Source organism: Arachis ipaensis, chromosome B6 (genome assembly GCF_059453495.1).
Source record: "Arachis ipaensis isolate K30076 ecotype BB chromosome B6, ASM5945349v1, whole genome shotgun sequence".
NCBI classification, from domain to species: Eukaryota; Viridiplantae; Streptophyta; class Magnoliopsida; order Fabales; family Fabaceae; genus Arachis; species Arachis ipaensis.
In genome coordinates, this window is record NC_142441.1 from 152,530,571 (window position 1) to 152,546,671 (window position 16,101).

The 16,101-nt window shown below is 29.6% G+C and overlaps 2 protein-coding genes across 3 annotated transcripts; one reads left to right on the plus strand and one right to left on the minus strand.

Annotated features, from left to right (window-relative positions):
* Positions 1 to 6,885: 6,885 nt before the first annotated feature.
* LOC107605724 (protein DA1) lies at positions 6,886 to 13,352 on the plus strand. 2 transcript variants are annotated; one of them, XM_016307692.3, is made up of 12 exons: positions 6,886 to 7,339; positions 7,891 to 8,052; positions 8,181 to 8,271; positions 8,785 to 8,941; positions 9,611 to 9,746; positions 9,867 to 9,950; positions 11,518 to 11,637; positions 11,719 to 11,931; positions 12,040 to 12,102; positions 12,196 to 12,314; positions 12,588 to 12,646; positions 12,809 to 13,352. In XM_016307692.3, exons 2-12 carry the CDS (start codon positions 7,933 to 7,935, stop codon positions 13,099 to 13,101), a joined length of 1,455 nt encoding a protein of 484 aa, XP_016163178.1. In that variant the 5' UTR covers positions 6,886 to 7,339; positions 7,891 to 7,932; the 3' UTR covers positions 13,102 to 13,352. The 2 variants fall into 2 exon arrangements, with proteins under 2 accessions (XP_016163178.1, XP_016163179.1); XM_016307693.3 differs by having other exon boundaries at positions 9,626 to 9,746.
* Positions 13,353 to 13,525: 173 nt separating this feature from the next.
* Positions 13,526 to 16,092, minus strand: LOC107647809 (protein LYK5-like). The gene is made up of 3 exons (XM_088491202.1): positions 16,042 to 16,092; positions 14,995 to 15,619; positions 13,526 to 14,742 (listed from the first exon to the last, which is right to left on the minus strand). Exons 1-3 carry the CDS (start codon positions 16,090 to 16,092, stop codon positions 13,529 to 13,531), a joined length of 1,890 nt encoding a protein of 629 aa, XP_088347328.1. The 3' UTR covers positions 13,526 to 13,528.
* Between the last annotated feature and the right edge of the window lie 9 nt (positions 16,093 to 16,101).

Below are 16,101 nucleotides of genomic sequence, written 5' to 3' on the forward strand. Positions count from 1 at the left end.
TAGTCATCTGTTGATATTTTTGTTCAATATTTATTTTTTTATAATAATAATAATAATAATAATAATAATAATAATAATAATTTAATCCCTTAAATGTTAAGAGTAAAAAATTAACTAACAAATAAAGTAGTAATTGATAAAATTTAAGGAATTCAAATTTTAGAATAAATTATTATTTCTATCTACGAAAATTGAAAATACTGACATATCTACTCATAAAAAAAAATTACTATTTATACTTATAAAACATGAGTTTTATATAATAAAATTATTCAAATATTAAAAAATAAATAAAAAATATATTAGATAGTCACCTAATTTTTTTAAAAATAAAAGACAAAAAATGTGAAATGTGAATTTTTGTTAGTTATTATTGGTAGTATAGTAGATTCCTAGGCAAGTACGATGGAAGCTAATAAAGTCATTTAATTTGGTCGGTTTATTAACTATTGACTTTGTTTTTGTCTTTGGGGATTTTATGATTGGTTGGTTAATGCCCTTTGGATTTGTTCCAACTTAAGCCACCATTGTTGAAGTTGACTTACTTATTTGCCGACTATTTGAATTTATTTGTTTTTGTCATTTCTTTTGGATTTTTCAAATACCAATCGATGATTCATTGATTCACTCTTTCTCGTATGAAAAAGTAACCATGATATTAGTTTTAAAAATATATTTTAAGAGTATTATGAAATAAAATATTTTATTAAAAATTATTGGAAAGATAAGTTTTAATAATTTTTAATGCAATGATTATATACAAAAAGATTAAAATATTGCCATTATTGTATTTTATTTTCAAATATCTAGCTAAATGCTTAATCAAGTTAACAATTCTTTTGGCATGATGATTGACAAGTATATTAAAGGTTTAACATTATTTTTTTTCAGAAAATTTATAATATATTTCATGATAAAAAAAAAACTATAGCAGATATTTTACAATATTCATTAGCAAAATTTTGAATTTTTTTTTACGCGTTTTTAATCTTTTAAACAAAAAGCTAGAAATTCCTGGCCAGCAGTATTAATTAAGAGAGCCCAATACCATTATTTTAATTGATGAGATGCATTTCTTTCACATTGTTTTAATGACACATTTTATGCGAAATAATAATAAATATAATAAAAGTTGAAAAGCATTTTAAGAATTGTATTATATCAATATATCGTAAAATAATACTTTAACTCTAATCTCATCTAAATTAATGTTTTTAATACGAAAATGTTTAGTAACCAAAATAAATTAATAAAAAATAATTAAAATTTATCTTATTTAATATTTATTAATTAATAAAATAAATTATGACTAATTTTTTGTCTCCTTAATATTATAGTTTTCAATAATGTATGCGCGATTATTTTTATCGATTGGTTTTAAAATTAATTTGAAATTATTATGGAATCTTCATTTGCCTTAGCCGTCCAACTAAAGAATCTCCCTTCTTTTTAAACTTTAATATGTTAATTATACATTGTCCTTTAATTAAACGTTAGTTTTATTTATTTCTTTATATATGTGATTATATGATTAAAATTTCTTTTTATACTTTCTTTATACACCATGCATTATATATATATATATATATATATATATATATATATATATATGTCACAACAAATTATTGGGAAGTTTAGACATATTAATCATATTTGCTTATATAATCAATACACGATAATTATAAATACTTAATTATTTAAAATGTAAATTCTAGCACTCTAATCACACAGGATGAATATTAATCTTTTTAATTATTTTTATATTAAAAAAATTACATAAAGCCTCAAACACACACTTGTACTGGATTAAGCTTTTGGCTCTTCATGCTTTTGAACCTTTACTCTTTTTTTCTTCTGATCTTTGACAAATGAAATGAATCCATTTTTTCTTTTCTTTTTTATTTTTAATTTTTTTGCTTTTCACACCTTTAATTTGTTGTTGGTCCATCATTTTCTTTAACCGTTAAGATGCAAAGCAGATTCGATGCCACAACTCTTGGGAAAGCACATTATATTTGTGAGGAATCTTCGATTCTGATGTGAGGAATCTTCATCATTTTTCAAAGTTTTCTACAAAACATTATTACTTAAATCCAATTTATTGTGTTAATATTTTTATTGTCTACTATACTTAGAATTACCTATATATAGGGTATAAGTAAGACTTTTGCAAGACCTCTATAGTAGTGTTTGGTGAAGAGAGAGAGACGGAAAGACTGAGACTAAGTAGCGTTTGTTTTGAGGTATTGGGACAGAGACTGAGAGACTAAGATTCAGTATCATGTTTGTTGGTTCAGAGATTGGTACTAAAATTTCTGTCTCTGTCTCTAAAATTTCAGTATTTCAGTACCTCAAAAAAGTAGGGACACAAGGGACTAAAATTTTTAGAGATGGAGACCGAAACTTTAATAACATTTTATAACTAAAATATTCTCATTTCAATTAATTAATTCTAATTTTACCCTTTGTACAAATTAAATTAGAATTTTATTCTTGTTTCAATTTCTGTCTCCCACTTTGCACCAAACAGAATACTGAGATTTATTTCAATCTCTGTCTCTTAGTCTCTGTCTCTCAGTCTTAGTCTTTCCGTCCCTGTCTCTCCACCAAACGCTACATAAGAGACAGAAATTGAAACAAGAATGAAACTCTAATTTAATTTATACAAAAGGTAAAATTAGAATTAATTAATTGAAATGAGGATATTTTAGGTATAAAATGTTATTAAAGTTTCAGTCTCAATCTCTAAAAATTTTAGTCTCCTGTGTCCCTACTTTTTGGAGGTACTGAAATACTGAAATTTTAGGAACACTGACAAAAATTTTAGTACCAGTTTCTGAACCAACAAACATAATACTGAATTTTAGTCTCTCAGTCTCTGTCTCAGTACCTTAAAACAAACACTACCTATAAGATGTTAGAGAATAACATGTAATTAAATAAATAAAAAATAAATAAAATAAAATGACAGATAGTTATACATTAATAATAACTTTTCAAAGTGAAATAAAACATATCAACTTGCCCATTTATTATATTACACATTAGTCTCCACCATGAGCACTGTTAATCAATATTTCAAGTCCAACACTGTCCTATTTAATTAGTAGTTTAATTTTAATACATTCATATCGTAAAATATTTTATACAGTCATTTAATTATAGTCGTTTTTTTAGATAATTATTTATATAATTAAAATAAAAAATAGTTATATATTTACTTATTTTTTGTTATGTATATAATTAAATGCACATATAAAATTATTAAAATTAAATTGTTTAATTAGTTCTTTATACTGTTGAGTTATGCATTTAATAGTTAAAAATTATTAAACAACAATTTAATCAAACATATTAAAATTATATAACAGTTATTAATTATCAATTTTACCTAAAGATAACTACACGTAAATCTCTACCTTTAATATTTCTCCATAAATAAAATAGAATCAATTGCTTAAAAGATTTGTTCTATTGATGAGTGGCATTTCAACATTCCAGTTACCCCGAAAGCAAAAGCCCTCCAACTTTCATATCTTCTCAAATGCATAGATTTTTCTCCACTCAAAAGTCTTTTATTTATTAATTTTTTTTTGTACAAGTCATGTATGTTTTATATTGACCCAAATTGTTACAAGTTACTTATTTCATATTTAATATAATTTACTTCGTGATATTAATTATTAGCACAAGCATCTCTATTGAAAAATTTAGCATTGCATGGATGACTTGACTTGTAAGATATTACAAACATAATAATAAATTTGCATAATGTATGGGCTAAGCTAACACATGCGGATCTTGTCAATTCCACTTCTTAAAAAAAAAAAAAAGAAATATATTTGTCAAGTCTGCAATATTTTTCTTACTAAATAAACGTGTTGTATTTTTTATCAATTAAATAAATTTTAATTTTTTATTTATTATATTTTATGTCAATTACTTAAATTTAATATTTAAAATTTAGAGTATAAAATTTAAAATTTAAAATTTAAAATTCAAAATTTAAGTTTTAAAATTCAAAAAATACTGCGCTCTTTATTTGATTAATAATTTTTAAAAACGTTATAAGTTTTACATAACATATTTATAAAATATTTTTTATTTATTTGACTTACTTTATTTAGTCAACTAATAATAATTAATTTATTATATAAATTATTTAATTAATTTAAATATATGTTATTTGATTCAATTTATTGTTATGTTAATTTTGAGTCATCGTTTATCAAAATTTTTTTTTATTTTAAATATTTTGATTTTTAATTTTTAGTCATTGTTTATATTTTTTATTTTATTATAATTTATTGTCTAATAATTACATATCCATCATCAATTATATGATTGTGAACATTTCATCAATTAATTAAAAAGACACAATTTCAATATTTTTTTATTTTATTTATTTTTGTATTTCATAACTTATTAGCTATAAAAAATAATATATACTATAAGAAAATTTTATTTTTTTATCAATTACTCTTCTATTAAACAAGTTTTGTTTTTTCTCCTATAATACTTATTTATATTTTTTTATAAATTATAAAATATTATTATTTATTATTGTACTCTATCTCTTCTATTTTCTTCTTTTATTTCTATTTATTTAAGTTTTAACAAAATTTTATTATAAATTTTAATTTTTTTATCTTATGTATATTAATTTATTATAACTATTCACATATTGAGTCTTTTTAATGTTCAAATTATATTTCTTAAGTGCTAAATTTTATTTCTAATTTAAAATATTGAATAATAAAATAACATTAAAAAAGGTTATTGTACCTCTTTTTCTTCATCTTTTGTGATTATCTTTTTTATTATGAAGACTAGAGATCATAAATAGTTATACAATAGTGTTTATGAATAAAAAGTAAGTATAAATTATATTTTATATTCTGTTAATAAAATTTATATTATTTATTTTTGTTTAATTTTTTTAAAAAAATATTTTATATATTTTTGTATATTATTTCGTATAGAGCATGAATACATATGCTGATTATAATAACGATCTACAATTAATAAAAGAGTAAAGTATCGTTTTTGTGCCCAACGTTTGGGGTAAATCCTATTTGTGTCCCTAACGTTTAAATCGTCCTATTTGTATCCCTAACGTTTGTAAAAGTGATTCAATGTTATCCTGCCATCAATTACACATCATGAGCGCTTTAGTTTGAGTTTTAAAAACCTCTTCTTGAAGTTAGAATATAAATGTTTGGGATAGAATCGATGATCTACTTCAAAAAATAGCTCATCAAATGTTGAAACTAATTCCTACAACATTTACATAATTTAGTTTTCTAAGGACATAATTGAATCTAAACACAAATAGTGGATATAATATTAAAATCGACCACATCCAAGTGAGACCTAATTGAGAATGAATACATCTAAGTGAGAATAATTGAAAAATATAATCTGATTTGTTAGTATAATTGATAGTAAGATAACATTGAATCACTTTAATAAACGTTAAGGATACAAATAGGACGATTTAAACGTTAGGGACACAAATATGACTTACCCCAAACGTTGGGGACAAAAACGATACTTTACTCTTAATAAAATTATTAAGCGATATTTTTAAAATAAGTTAATGCACAATGATTCCGGATAAGTCCATACCTAACGCGTAATTAGTTAAAACCTCTTGTTGACTAGAAAATAATTAAAAAGAAAATCCTCTTTGTAATATTACCAGTAATAACTCAGCTAGAGGAGATATTAATAAGAAAAAAAAAAGACAAAATATATGTTTTAATATTGAAATTTTTGAATTTTTTTTAAAATTTTAATTTTTTTTTAAATTTTATTGTTGAATCTTAATATTTTAAATATATTTTAATTTAATATTTTAAATAAATTTTAATTAAATATTTTAAGATTGTTTTTTTGACAATCGGCATTTGTCAAAATTATTTTACTAATTTTATCCTCAATAACTCATCTGCACAATGACCATCTCCATCACCATCTCAACACAACTCAACAACAGATTTAACTAAAAGAGTGGGGAGTAGTTATCTTTTGTTTAAAAAATTTTCAGAAAAAAAATTATCATGTAATTTTTTTGCTATCATATTATCTATTCAAATTTTATTAAAAAAGATTACATATACACAAAAAATAATTATAATATATTTATATTTTAACATACAAATAACTAATTTAATATTTATTTTTTAATATACACCTATACCTAACATAATTGAATTTTATTTTATTCAATGTATTAACATGAATTAAGTCAAAAATTACTAATATTAGTTTAAATAAAAATAAATATAAAAATATTAATGGTATATTATCTTTTAATTGAGATTATTATAGATTCTTATCCAAAACATAATTAGTTAAAGACAAAAATTCAGGTACAATTAATTTTATATAAAATTGATAGGTAAGTAATAATTTAATCAAATTTATCGGCTCATTTAATAATTCTTAACTATAAACTTCACGTAAAGTTAACTCCACTTCAATTTTCACATTAATTAAAACCTTTAATTGACCAAAACAAATAAAAAAAAAAGAGAAAATTCAATAAAACCTTTTTGTTGTTTCTTTGTTCCTCCTTTCACAAAAGAAACTTTCTGGGATTACCGCGTTTGGGTTTGGGATTTATTTTCTTTTTCTGCTTTTGCGTTTTTGGGGTCTTCTCTTCTCATTCTTCTCTTTCTCTTCAATCTCATTCCTTTGAAGAAAGAGAAAGAACAAAGAACCAAGAGGACCCCACACAACACAACACACTTAAACAACACAAACCTTGTTTCTTGTTGAATTTCTTCGTAGTCTTTTGTCGCAAATAGTTGAATTTGTCACAACCACTGTTTCCCATACAACACAACACCATAAATTATTATTATTAATAATAAATAAATTAATTAATCAATTTCCAAAACCCTTTTTTTGTCAAACCTTCTTCCTTCCCCCCTTTGGTGTTATCATCAATCTCATCAATTTTTGACCTTTCTGAAAAATCCCGTGCATTTATTATACTTTCCCCTGTTTCCAATTGTAAAAAGATTATTTTTTTAATTTAAAAATTTGATTTTTTTTCCTCTTTGTCAATGATATTGTGGAGTATACGTGTTCCTGTTTCTCGTTTCTGAAATTAAAGGAAAAAAAAAATAAAACATATATTTTTTGCTTTGTTCCTTCTCCTTCCTTGTTCCTTCTATTTGCTTTCCCTTAACACATACAAAAACTTGAGTTGAAGTTTCTTAGATCATCATCATCAAGTTTGCAGTTGCTGGAGAGAGAAAAGGAGAAGCAAATTTACATGCTCTAGAATCTTACTTTGATCTTGTTCTCTCTGCTTTTTCTGAAGAAAGAGGTGAGTTTATTTATTGTTTTTTCTTTTTATTATTGAATTATTGCCCCAGGATTTGGATTTTTATTTTTATGTAATCAATTAAATTGGTCTATGGAGCTTGGGAAAAAAACTTTTTGTTCTTCTGGGTTCTTTAATTTTGGAGTTATTTACTTAGAGTTGCAATTTGAGTCTCAGTTCTCAAATATGTTTCTAGATGTACCTTTTTTCTCTTTAGCTGCAGCTTCACTTGTTAAAGGTGTGTTTGGTTTGTTTATAGTTTTGCAAACTATGATTTTGATCCATTGCAATTTCTGCCCAAGTCATTGTTTGAGGCGAAAAAGTCAATTTGTTTTTGCTGAAGATGTCGAAATGAATCGAAAGAGTTTGTCAGTTTGTGCCCTTTAAACTATTGTTTGGAGTATGCAAATTGAAATGCATACATATTATGAAGATGGAAATAGTTTCTTTGAATAGCACTTAACCTATGTCTCCAATAGTAGTGGTGTTTCCAAATTCCAATAGTATTGGAGTTTTCGAGTTAATTGAACTATTGTTGGCTGTTTGATTTTCAGGAAGGAATTTGTACCTATTATGAACATATAGCAACTTGAATTATGGGTTGGCTTAGCAAATTTTTTAAAGGCTCCGACCAAAAGATTTCGGAAGGGCATTACCATTCATATTATAACGGGGATGCGGATTCTTACTTGCCATCGACGTCTGGTGTAACAAACGTGAGAACTCCTTAACAATTGCTTTTGAATGCATTGGAAAATTTTTGCAAAGTGTTGAAATATGCCATTGTTTCTATTTACTGTTTGTCCAACTTTTCAAACATATGTTGATGGGAATTTGGATGCAGGATGTTTGGCCTGAGAATGAGAACGAAGATATAGATCGTGCCATTGCATTATCTCTGGCAGAGCAAAATCATAGAGGAAACCATGTAAATGGTGAGTGATATAACTTCAAACTGTTATGGTATATTTTAAAAGAAAAATAACGCATTTACACCATTGCGTTCTTTTAGTTGTTAAGTTCAGAGACAGAATAATGCAAATTGGAATGCTCTAAATTTCCATAATGTCTATCGCTGTTGTTCTAGTTATTGTTCCTGTATTTCAATCGCCCTATTTTTCATTTTGTAATTATGAGAAGTTTGTTATCAAATCTGTGATAGTCTATTGAATGTAGTCTTTGTCAATTACAATGGTAAATTCAGTTGCTATAGAATTGAATAAAACTTATTTAGTCGTAGCTATTTACTATTGTTTTGCTTTTGCAGTTTGTTTACATTAGAAATTTTCTGCTTGTGTTGAACATTAACTGTTACTTTTACATATTTTTGGATCCGGCGCTCTGTCCTTTATAGATGATATATGTTACCTTAACCTTGTAAATTGTGTTTTTTTAAAAACCAACTAAAATGGAATTTATGTCAATGAGTTTTTCTGTCTATTATGCAGACTACAGATCTCAATTAGAAGAAGATGAACAACTTGCCAGAGCTATAGAAGAAAGCCTAAATCTAGAGTCTCCTCCCAAATATGGAAACGAAAACATGTATCAACCCCATCCGGCGGTTCCAATTCCAGTACCAGTGTATTTCCCAATGGGATCAAGGTACGAGTTAGAGGACAGGTCACACAATATTGTACGAATTTGGTATCACCATTTCAACACTCTTTGTTTGGCTACTTAAATGTGCATGCTAAGATTATCAATTTATCATCTAAAATTATCTGTTCACCATTTACCATTCTGTCATGCTTGATGATTTCGAATTCTCTATTTTGACATATGTTTTACTCCTTTGTATTCATTAACATATTTTCCCCATCTATTCTTGCTGGTCCTTATTAGACTACTTATTAACTGGCACTCGTGCCTCGTTATGGATATTTTCGGGAGGATGTAACTGAACTAGGATGTAGCATAATACATTGGTATTCTCATTTATCAAATAATCTATATACACATGCATAGTAGTCTTCATATTTAGTATCCTTTTCAAATATATTGTACCATATATACCATAAAGTTACCGTAATTGATTGATAACCGCACGTATAGTTCAATTAGCAAACAAATAACACAGATCCCAATGACTTAAATTTTTCGCCTGCAAAATATCATAATTTGTTGGTTTGAAAACTTCGCATCATGCATCTCACGAACAAAACTTGTGTGTTTGTTTTCAGTTGATGAAGAAATTATTCTCTTCTCTCTATTTGCTATTAAATCAAGATATCATATGTTCATGTGATGCAGAAATATTTGAATGTTTTTTAGTTTTTTGTATAATAGGATTTGTGCCGGCTGCCATAATGAGATTGGTTATGGACGATACCTAAATTGTTTGAATGCTTTCTGGCATCCTGAATGCTTCCGCTGTCATGCTTGCAACCTACCGATCTCCGATTATGAGGTGCCCGAATTTCCATTTACCTGCCAAAATGCTGTTCTTGATTTCATTTTTCCATTAATGGGTTTTTTCTTGCATGGCTATGGATTTGTTGTTTTTACACATGCATTCTTACTTTTGTAGTTCTCCACGTCGGGAAATTACCCTTACCATAAATCATGCTATAAGGAAAGCTACCATCCAAAATGTGACGTCTGCAAGCATTTCGTGAGTACAAATTTTATGTTCTTGTTTATTGTAAATTTGTAATTGATACCCAAAAAAGGACAGCCTGGTGTACAAGCATCCCACGTTAATGCAGGGTCCGGGAAAGGGCTGCATCCAAAGGATGTAATGTACTCAGCTTAATCTGATATATATATTTTTTTTTGGTGAATGAACGGGGCTTTTGCCCAAAGACTACACTACAGAGATAAAGTGGGGTAACTGAACCCCTGTAACATCATCAGACAGAACATTCCTCAATTCAACACATGGTTGATCCAAAAAACGGAATCCCAACCTCAAGCTTAAGCTCTTTCTTGCTAGGAGGTCTGCTCCTCTGTTTCCTTCCCTGAAGGAGAGTAAATTTCATTCTCCAATCCCTACTCCTCATCCAGTGTAATCTAATAATAGGATCAGGGTGTTGTGAGCATTTCTCTGGCTTCTGTAACATCGCTAGGGCTGCTCTAAAATCTGTTTCTATAATTGCCTTTCTAAAGCCCAAGTCCCAAGTCACCTCAAGACCTTTCAAAATGCCCCATAATTCCGCTTGATAAGCGGTTGTGACTCCTACATTCATTGCATACCCAGCAATCCATCTTCCATGCTCATCTCTAAGCATCCCTCCGAGTCGTCTTTAACCCATCCCGTGGAAGGAGGCTTCCATTTTATGTGAGCCTCAATTCTATCTGGGGGGTGGTCTAATGAGAGATTCCTTCTTGAAGGCCTCTTTGATATTTTGAACGTAGGGGATTATGAAATCCTTTGCATCCACAGCTCTTTTATAAGGTGGGGAGAACAAGAAATTCAATCCTCTTTGTTTCTACCAATGTGTGATATGAGGTTCCATCTTACCCAAAGATCAAAGGGAGCTCTAAAGAAATTGTTTAGATGTTGAGGGAGGATAAGGCTTGACCAAATCCTGGCTGCTACCTGGCAGTCTCTCATCACATGTAGCAGCGTTTCCTGCTGTCCAAGACAGCGGTGGCAGTCCGAGCTAGCTCCAAAAAATCTAGCTCTTCTACACGCAGTCATAAGCCATTTATTCACCATAATCCACATGAAGCACTTTGATTCCTTGAGGACCCTTCCATTTCCAAATGATGTTCCAAGTTTGGTCTTCATTTAAATTTTCATTAGATAAGAGCTTGTAGGTACTCGCTATGTCAAGATTTCCATCCTTCAAATGCTTCCACAAGATTCTGTCTTCACCCCACGGCTTGAACCCGTGACATTGAAGTCTCACGGAGACAACTTAACCGTTGCTCCAAGGCTCCCCTTCATTGTAATTGATACCCAAAAGGCCAAAAAAGTTTCTTTTCCATTTACCATGTAATATGTAAAAATGGATGAGAAGAGTGGAAAGATGTTATGTTATCAAAGTTTGTGCATTGTGTTCTTGATGGTATAGATCTAAAGCCGATGTCGTTCGTGAAATCATGATGTTTTTATAGCTTCTCAAGTGTTGGCATTAATTAAGTATATGCTACTCAATTTTCACCAGAATTTAGTAATTTACACCTTATACCTCATTGCGGTAGCTGTTAATTCGGTAATATATATCTTTTGACAGATTCCAACAAACCCTGCTGGTCTTATTGAATATAGGGCACATCCATTCTGGGTCCAAAAATATTGCCCTTCTCATGAACACGATAACACTCCTAGATGTTGCAGCTGTGAGCGAATGGAGGTTAGTATGAATGAAAAATTTTATCATGAATGAACTTTTATTTTGAACAATGTCATTAAAATTTTCTATCTTCCTACACAGCCACGAGAGACTGGATATATTGGTCTTAATGATGGCCGGAAGCTTTGCTTAGAGTGCCTCGACTCTGCTATCATGGATACAAGCGAATGCCAACCGCTTTATGTCGATATACAAAGATTTTATGAAAGCTTAGACATGAAATTGGAGCAGCAAATTCCACTGCTCTTGGTTGAAAGACAAGCCCTGAATGAAGCAAGAGAGGGGGAGAAGCATGTAAGTGAAAATGCATTTTCACCTATTTATAGTAATTATATTATAATATCTGATAAATTTGATCTTAATGTTTTAGTTTTCATCCTGCTTATTTGTTATCTTGGCCAGGGCCACTATCACATGCCGGAAACTCGAGGACTCTGCCTTTCAGAAGAGCAGACGATCAGCAGCGTAAGATTTCCTTTTATGTTTTCGGCTTTAGTGACGTTTCCTTCTCTCTCGCCCGCACTATTAAATGATACATTGCATTTGAACTTTAATCAGATCTCAAGACGACCGAGACTTGGAGCAGGAAATAGAGCGGTCGACATGAGAACACAATCATACAAATTGACCAGACGTTGTGATGTGACGGCAATTCTCATTTTATTCGGACTTCCAAGGTAATAATTCAATGCTTTTACAAATTCCAGAGTCACAAAGCTCAATGCTTATGAGTACATAAATCTTTCAAAGTTAACAAATCTAGCTCTGCAAGGGAAAAATTCATCAGTGTATTTTTCTTCTGCCTTTGTGTCTGCTAGTTTGCTCATGGTATTTTTCTTCATATTCTTGTTGATATTCAATTTATATGTTTGCATATTCCTGTTTCCTCATCTTGTGGTTGGATGAATCATGATTCTATTTATGAATACAATTCTTTTTTATCTTTTCAGATTGCTTACTGGATCGATCCTAGCTCACGAGATGATGCATGCTTGGCTGCGGCTTAAAGGTACTATTTCACCTAGAAATTCTTTGAATGTAGAGTATCATGTGAACTTTGTTATCCATTTTGGAGTTTAGGGTTTAAGATTTAAGGAATTTAATCATGCATTTCAATATCTGTCATCAAATCGATGTACTTCGTTCTAAGCTATCTGCTCTATTTGTGAAGGCTACCGAACCTTAAGTCAAAACGTCGAAGAAGGTATATGTCAGGTTATGGCATACATGTGGTTGCATTCTGAGCTCACTTCGGCGTCAGCCTCATCCTCATCTTCAACATCTAGAAAAGGGAAAAGACCCCCTTTTGAGATGAAGCTCGGCGAGTTCTTCAAGCACCAGATTGAATCCGACATCTCGCCAGTTTACGGAGACGGGTTTAGGGCAGGTCACCAAGCAGTACAGAAGTATGGTCTTCAGAAGACCCTAAACCATATATGGATGACTGGTACTTTTCCATTTTGAAAAGCATTGAGAAAAAACCCTCCCACTTTTTGTTTTTACACATTGTTTTTTCCCTCATTCTTTTCTGGAGATAAAAAGGTTCCTTAGGGCATTAGATTTGGCAAACTCATGATTTTTTTGTACTTGTAATTAAAATGGATACCATTTTGGATGCATTGATTACATTCATATGATTTTTTGCAACATAATAGTACTTTTGTAGCAAAAGAAGAAAAAGCGAAAAACAATGGGGAGAACACTTTCATAGCAAAGGTGTAGTCTTAGGGTACTAGAGAGGTCCATTTTTATTAATTAATTCTGTGATAATACATAAAATTTGATACAATGATTGTGAAATTTGAAATATCCTATAATAACTACAAAGAGAAAAAAACAAAATTGTACATTCAACCTTATTATATGTAGACATAAATTCTGCACACATTTATTAACATTTCAACATGACAATTTTCTCACTCCAACAATTATTATGGGACTCAGAAAGTGTTTTCCACAAGGTAGAGACCACCTCTGACATGTTTGGTCTACTTTCTGATTCTTGATTCAAGCAAGCTAAACTTAGCTTAACTAGCATCAAAGCACTTTTTCTCTCAATGTTTCCAATGAGCCTTGGATCAAAGAAAAAACTCAACTTCTCTTCTTCATGCTCCTTGCCAATGAGATTATTCATCATGATCCTAGAAACCATTATTATTCCTTCTCTTGATAAACCATGCAGTGTAACACATTCTTTGCCAGTGATCAATTCCAAAAGTACCACTCCAAAGGCATAAACATCATCTGAAGTGTGAGAAGAACTTGAACTTATTATCATTCTCCTTTCTAATAATTCTTCTGCTAGAGAAAAATTTGCTATCTTTGCCCTTAGATCTTTGTTTAGAAGAATGTTTCCACTGTTAATACCATTGTGAACATAACAAGGATATGTGAAGTTGTGAAGATATTGAAGTCCATTTGCAATATCCAAAGCAATTTGAATCCTGTTTGACCAACTTTTATGCAAAAATGAGTTTTCTTCACTACTAAGCCATTCTCTTAAGGAACCATTTTCCATGAATTCAAACACAAGATAGAACAAATCTTCATTTTCACAATACCCTTGAAGCTTGATTAAGTTGAAATGATTGATTCTTCTAAGCAAATTTATTTCCTTTGAAGCATACCCTTTATTTATTCTTCTTTTGACAGCAAAACCTTCCCTTTTGTTACCGAATTCGCCGTGAAATACAGAACCTTTGATTCTGTTCCTTGAACTGAAATTTTCGGTAGCATCCTTGATTTCCTCAAACTTGTACAATTTGGAATAGTTCACATCAATGCTCACTATTTCGACGCGGATATCTTCTGAAATTGCACTATTTCTCTTATGGATTTTGCCTGCCTTGATGAATCTTTCTGATATCTTTCCCATCAAAGACACTAGAGATAACATGATGCTCAGAATCAATATAGCAGCAAGAACTATATTGAATATTACTAGTATCTTTAACTCGATCCCTTTGGAACCGGTTTTGGCATGTGGTGAAGTAGAATCATATGGTGGAACATTGGCAACTATGATTGTTGATGAACTCAGTGGTTCACTTGGCAAAGGAATCAGAAGAGTTGTGAATGGAAAAATTGTAGTTTCCATGGAAATACCTATATATGTTGCAACAATATGAACACAAATATTAAATATCATAAGATATGATATGTGAATATGACAATTCCATTGAAATATAAAATACTTAAAAGAAACTATCATCACAAGTAAGCTAAAAGACAGAGTAGTGAATGAAATGAACCAATATCTTTGAAGTAGTATTTGGAGATTATAAAATTAAGAATAGATTGATAGATTTATAAATCACTTATTATGATTAGAATCTATCAAAAAGTGTTTAGAATTACCATTGGCTTCAAGAATATTCTGTATTGTTGCATTGAATCTTGATGCAATGCTAGAAATGGTGTCACCCCAATTCACAGAATAAGTCATCAAATACTTGGTGCCATTTCTTTCTTGATTCCATGTTGGACAAGCACACCTTAATGGAACATTCAACTCCATGCCGGCGCGCAAATCGAGCTCCGGATAAGGATTGAACCTCTTTAGGGAATCACAAGTGGTTAAGCCTTGGAAAGTTTCATTTGCAACATTGAAATATGTTGTTTGTGGCAAAATTGCACCCAAGACATGTTTGGTTTTGGATTGGTAATAGTAATACTTGGTGTCCTTCATTGAAGAACAAGAGCATTTCAAAGGGACAATAACCTCTTTACCAATTTGGAACATTGTGTGTGAAGTAGTGACATCATTGATTCTTGCAAGGTCTATTGGGTTTGAAGAAGTGAGGTTGGAGATTGTGGTGATGGTGTTGTAAGGAGGTTGAGATTTGAAGATTAAGAATGCCATGCATGATGATGATTTCTTGATGCCATTGTTATTGCATGTGTAGAGGAATGATGGTGAAGGTCCCTTTTTGTCATCATTGTTGCATCTTAATATTGAGTTTCCTGAGTAGTTTTGTTGTGCCTAATTGCCATTTCAAGAAACAAAGAAAGCTTAATTAGTTTGTTAATTAAGATTAGTAGTTCAAAACTTCTTGAGAAAGAAAGAAAGAATTTGAAAAGTTCAATGCTGAGAGTAATTAGTCGATCTCACCCAGTGAGATAAGACTTTGTTAACGGGAATAATAAGTGAATTTCAAAAAAAGAAAAGTTTCTTATATTATTGATGTAAATCTTATCTACACTGATATCTAGTTAAGGGTTATATATTTATAAATAAAATTATTTTTCTTAAAAAAATAAACGATATAAAAAATATGTTTGTTCACATTGTAACACACTAACACATAATTAAATATCAACATATAAATAAAATAAAATAAATATAGTAATTACCCCCTAAAAAAAAAAAAAAAAGACGTAATTTCCTTAAAAATAATCACTTACCGAGCATAGTCTGAGTGAGAAGAAAATGATTAGATACACAAGATGTTTCATTGATGAAAA

What these genes read in the sequence shown, in the direction of transcription:
- LOC107605724 (XM_016307692.3), top strand. Translation starts at nt 7,933, where the DNA reads ATGGGTTGGCTTAGCAAATTTTTTAAAGGCTCCGACCAAAAGATTTCG. An exon ending in CGACGTCTGGTGTAACAAAC is followed by an intron (nt 8,053 to 8,180) that starts GTGAGAACTCCT and finishes ATTTGGATGCAG; the next exon opens with GATGTTTGGCCTGAGAATGA. An exon ending in TAGAGGAAACCATGTAAATG is followed by an intron (nt 8,272 to 8,784) that starts GTGAGTGATATA and finishes TCTATTATGCAG; the next exon opens with ACTACAGATCTCAATTAGAA.
- LOC107647809 (XM_088491202.1), bottom strand. Translation starts at nt 16,092, where the DNA reads ATGAAACATCTTGTGTATCTAATCATTTTCTTCTCACTCAGACTATGC. An exon ending in TCTCACTCAGACTATGCTCG is followed by an intron (nt 15,620 to 16,041) that starts GTAAGTGATTAT and finishes AATGGCAATTAG; the next exon opens with GCACAACAAAACTACTCAGG. An exon ending in GAATATTCTTGAAGCCAATG is followed by an intron (nt 14,743 to 14,994) that starts GTAATTCTAAAC and finishes CAACATATATAG; the next exon opens with GTATTTCCATGGAAACTACA.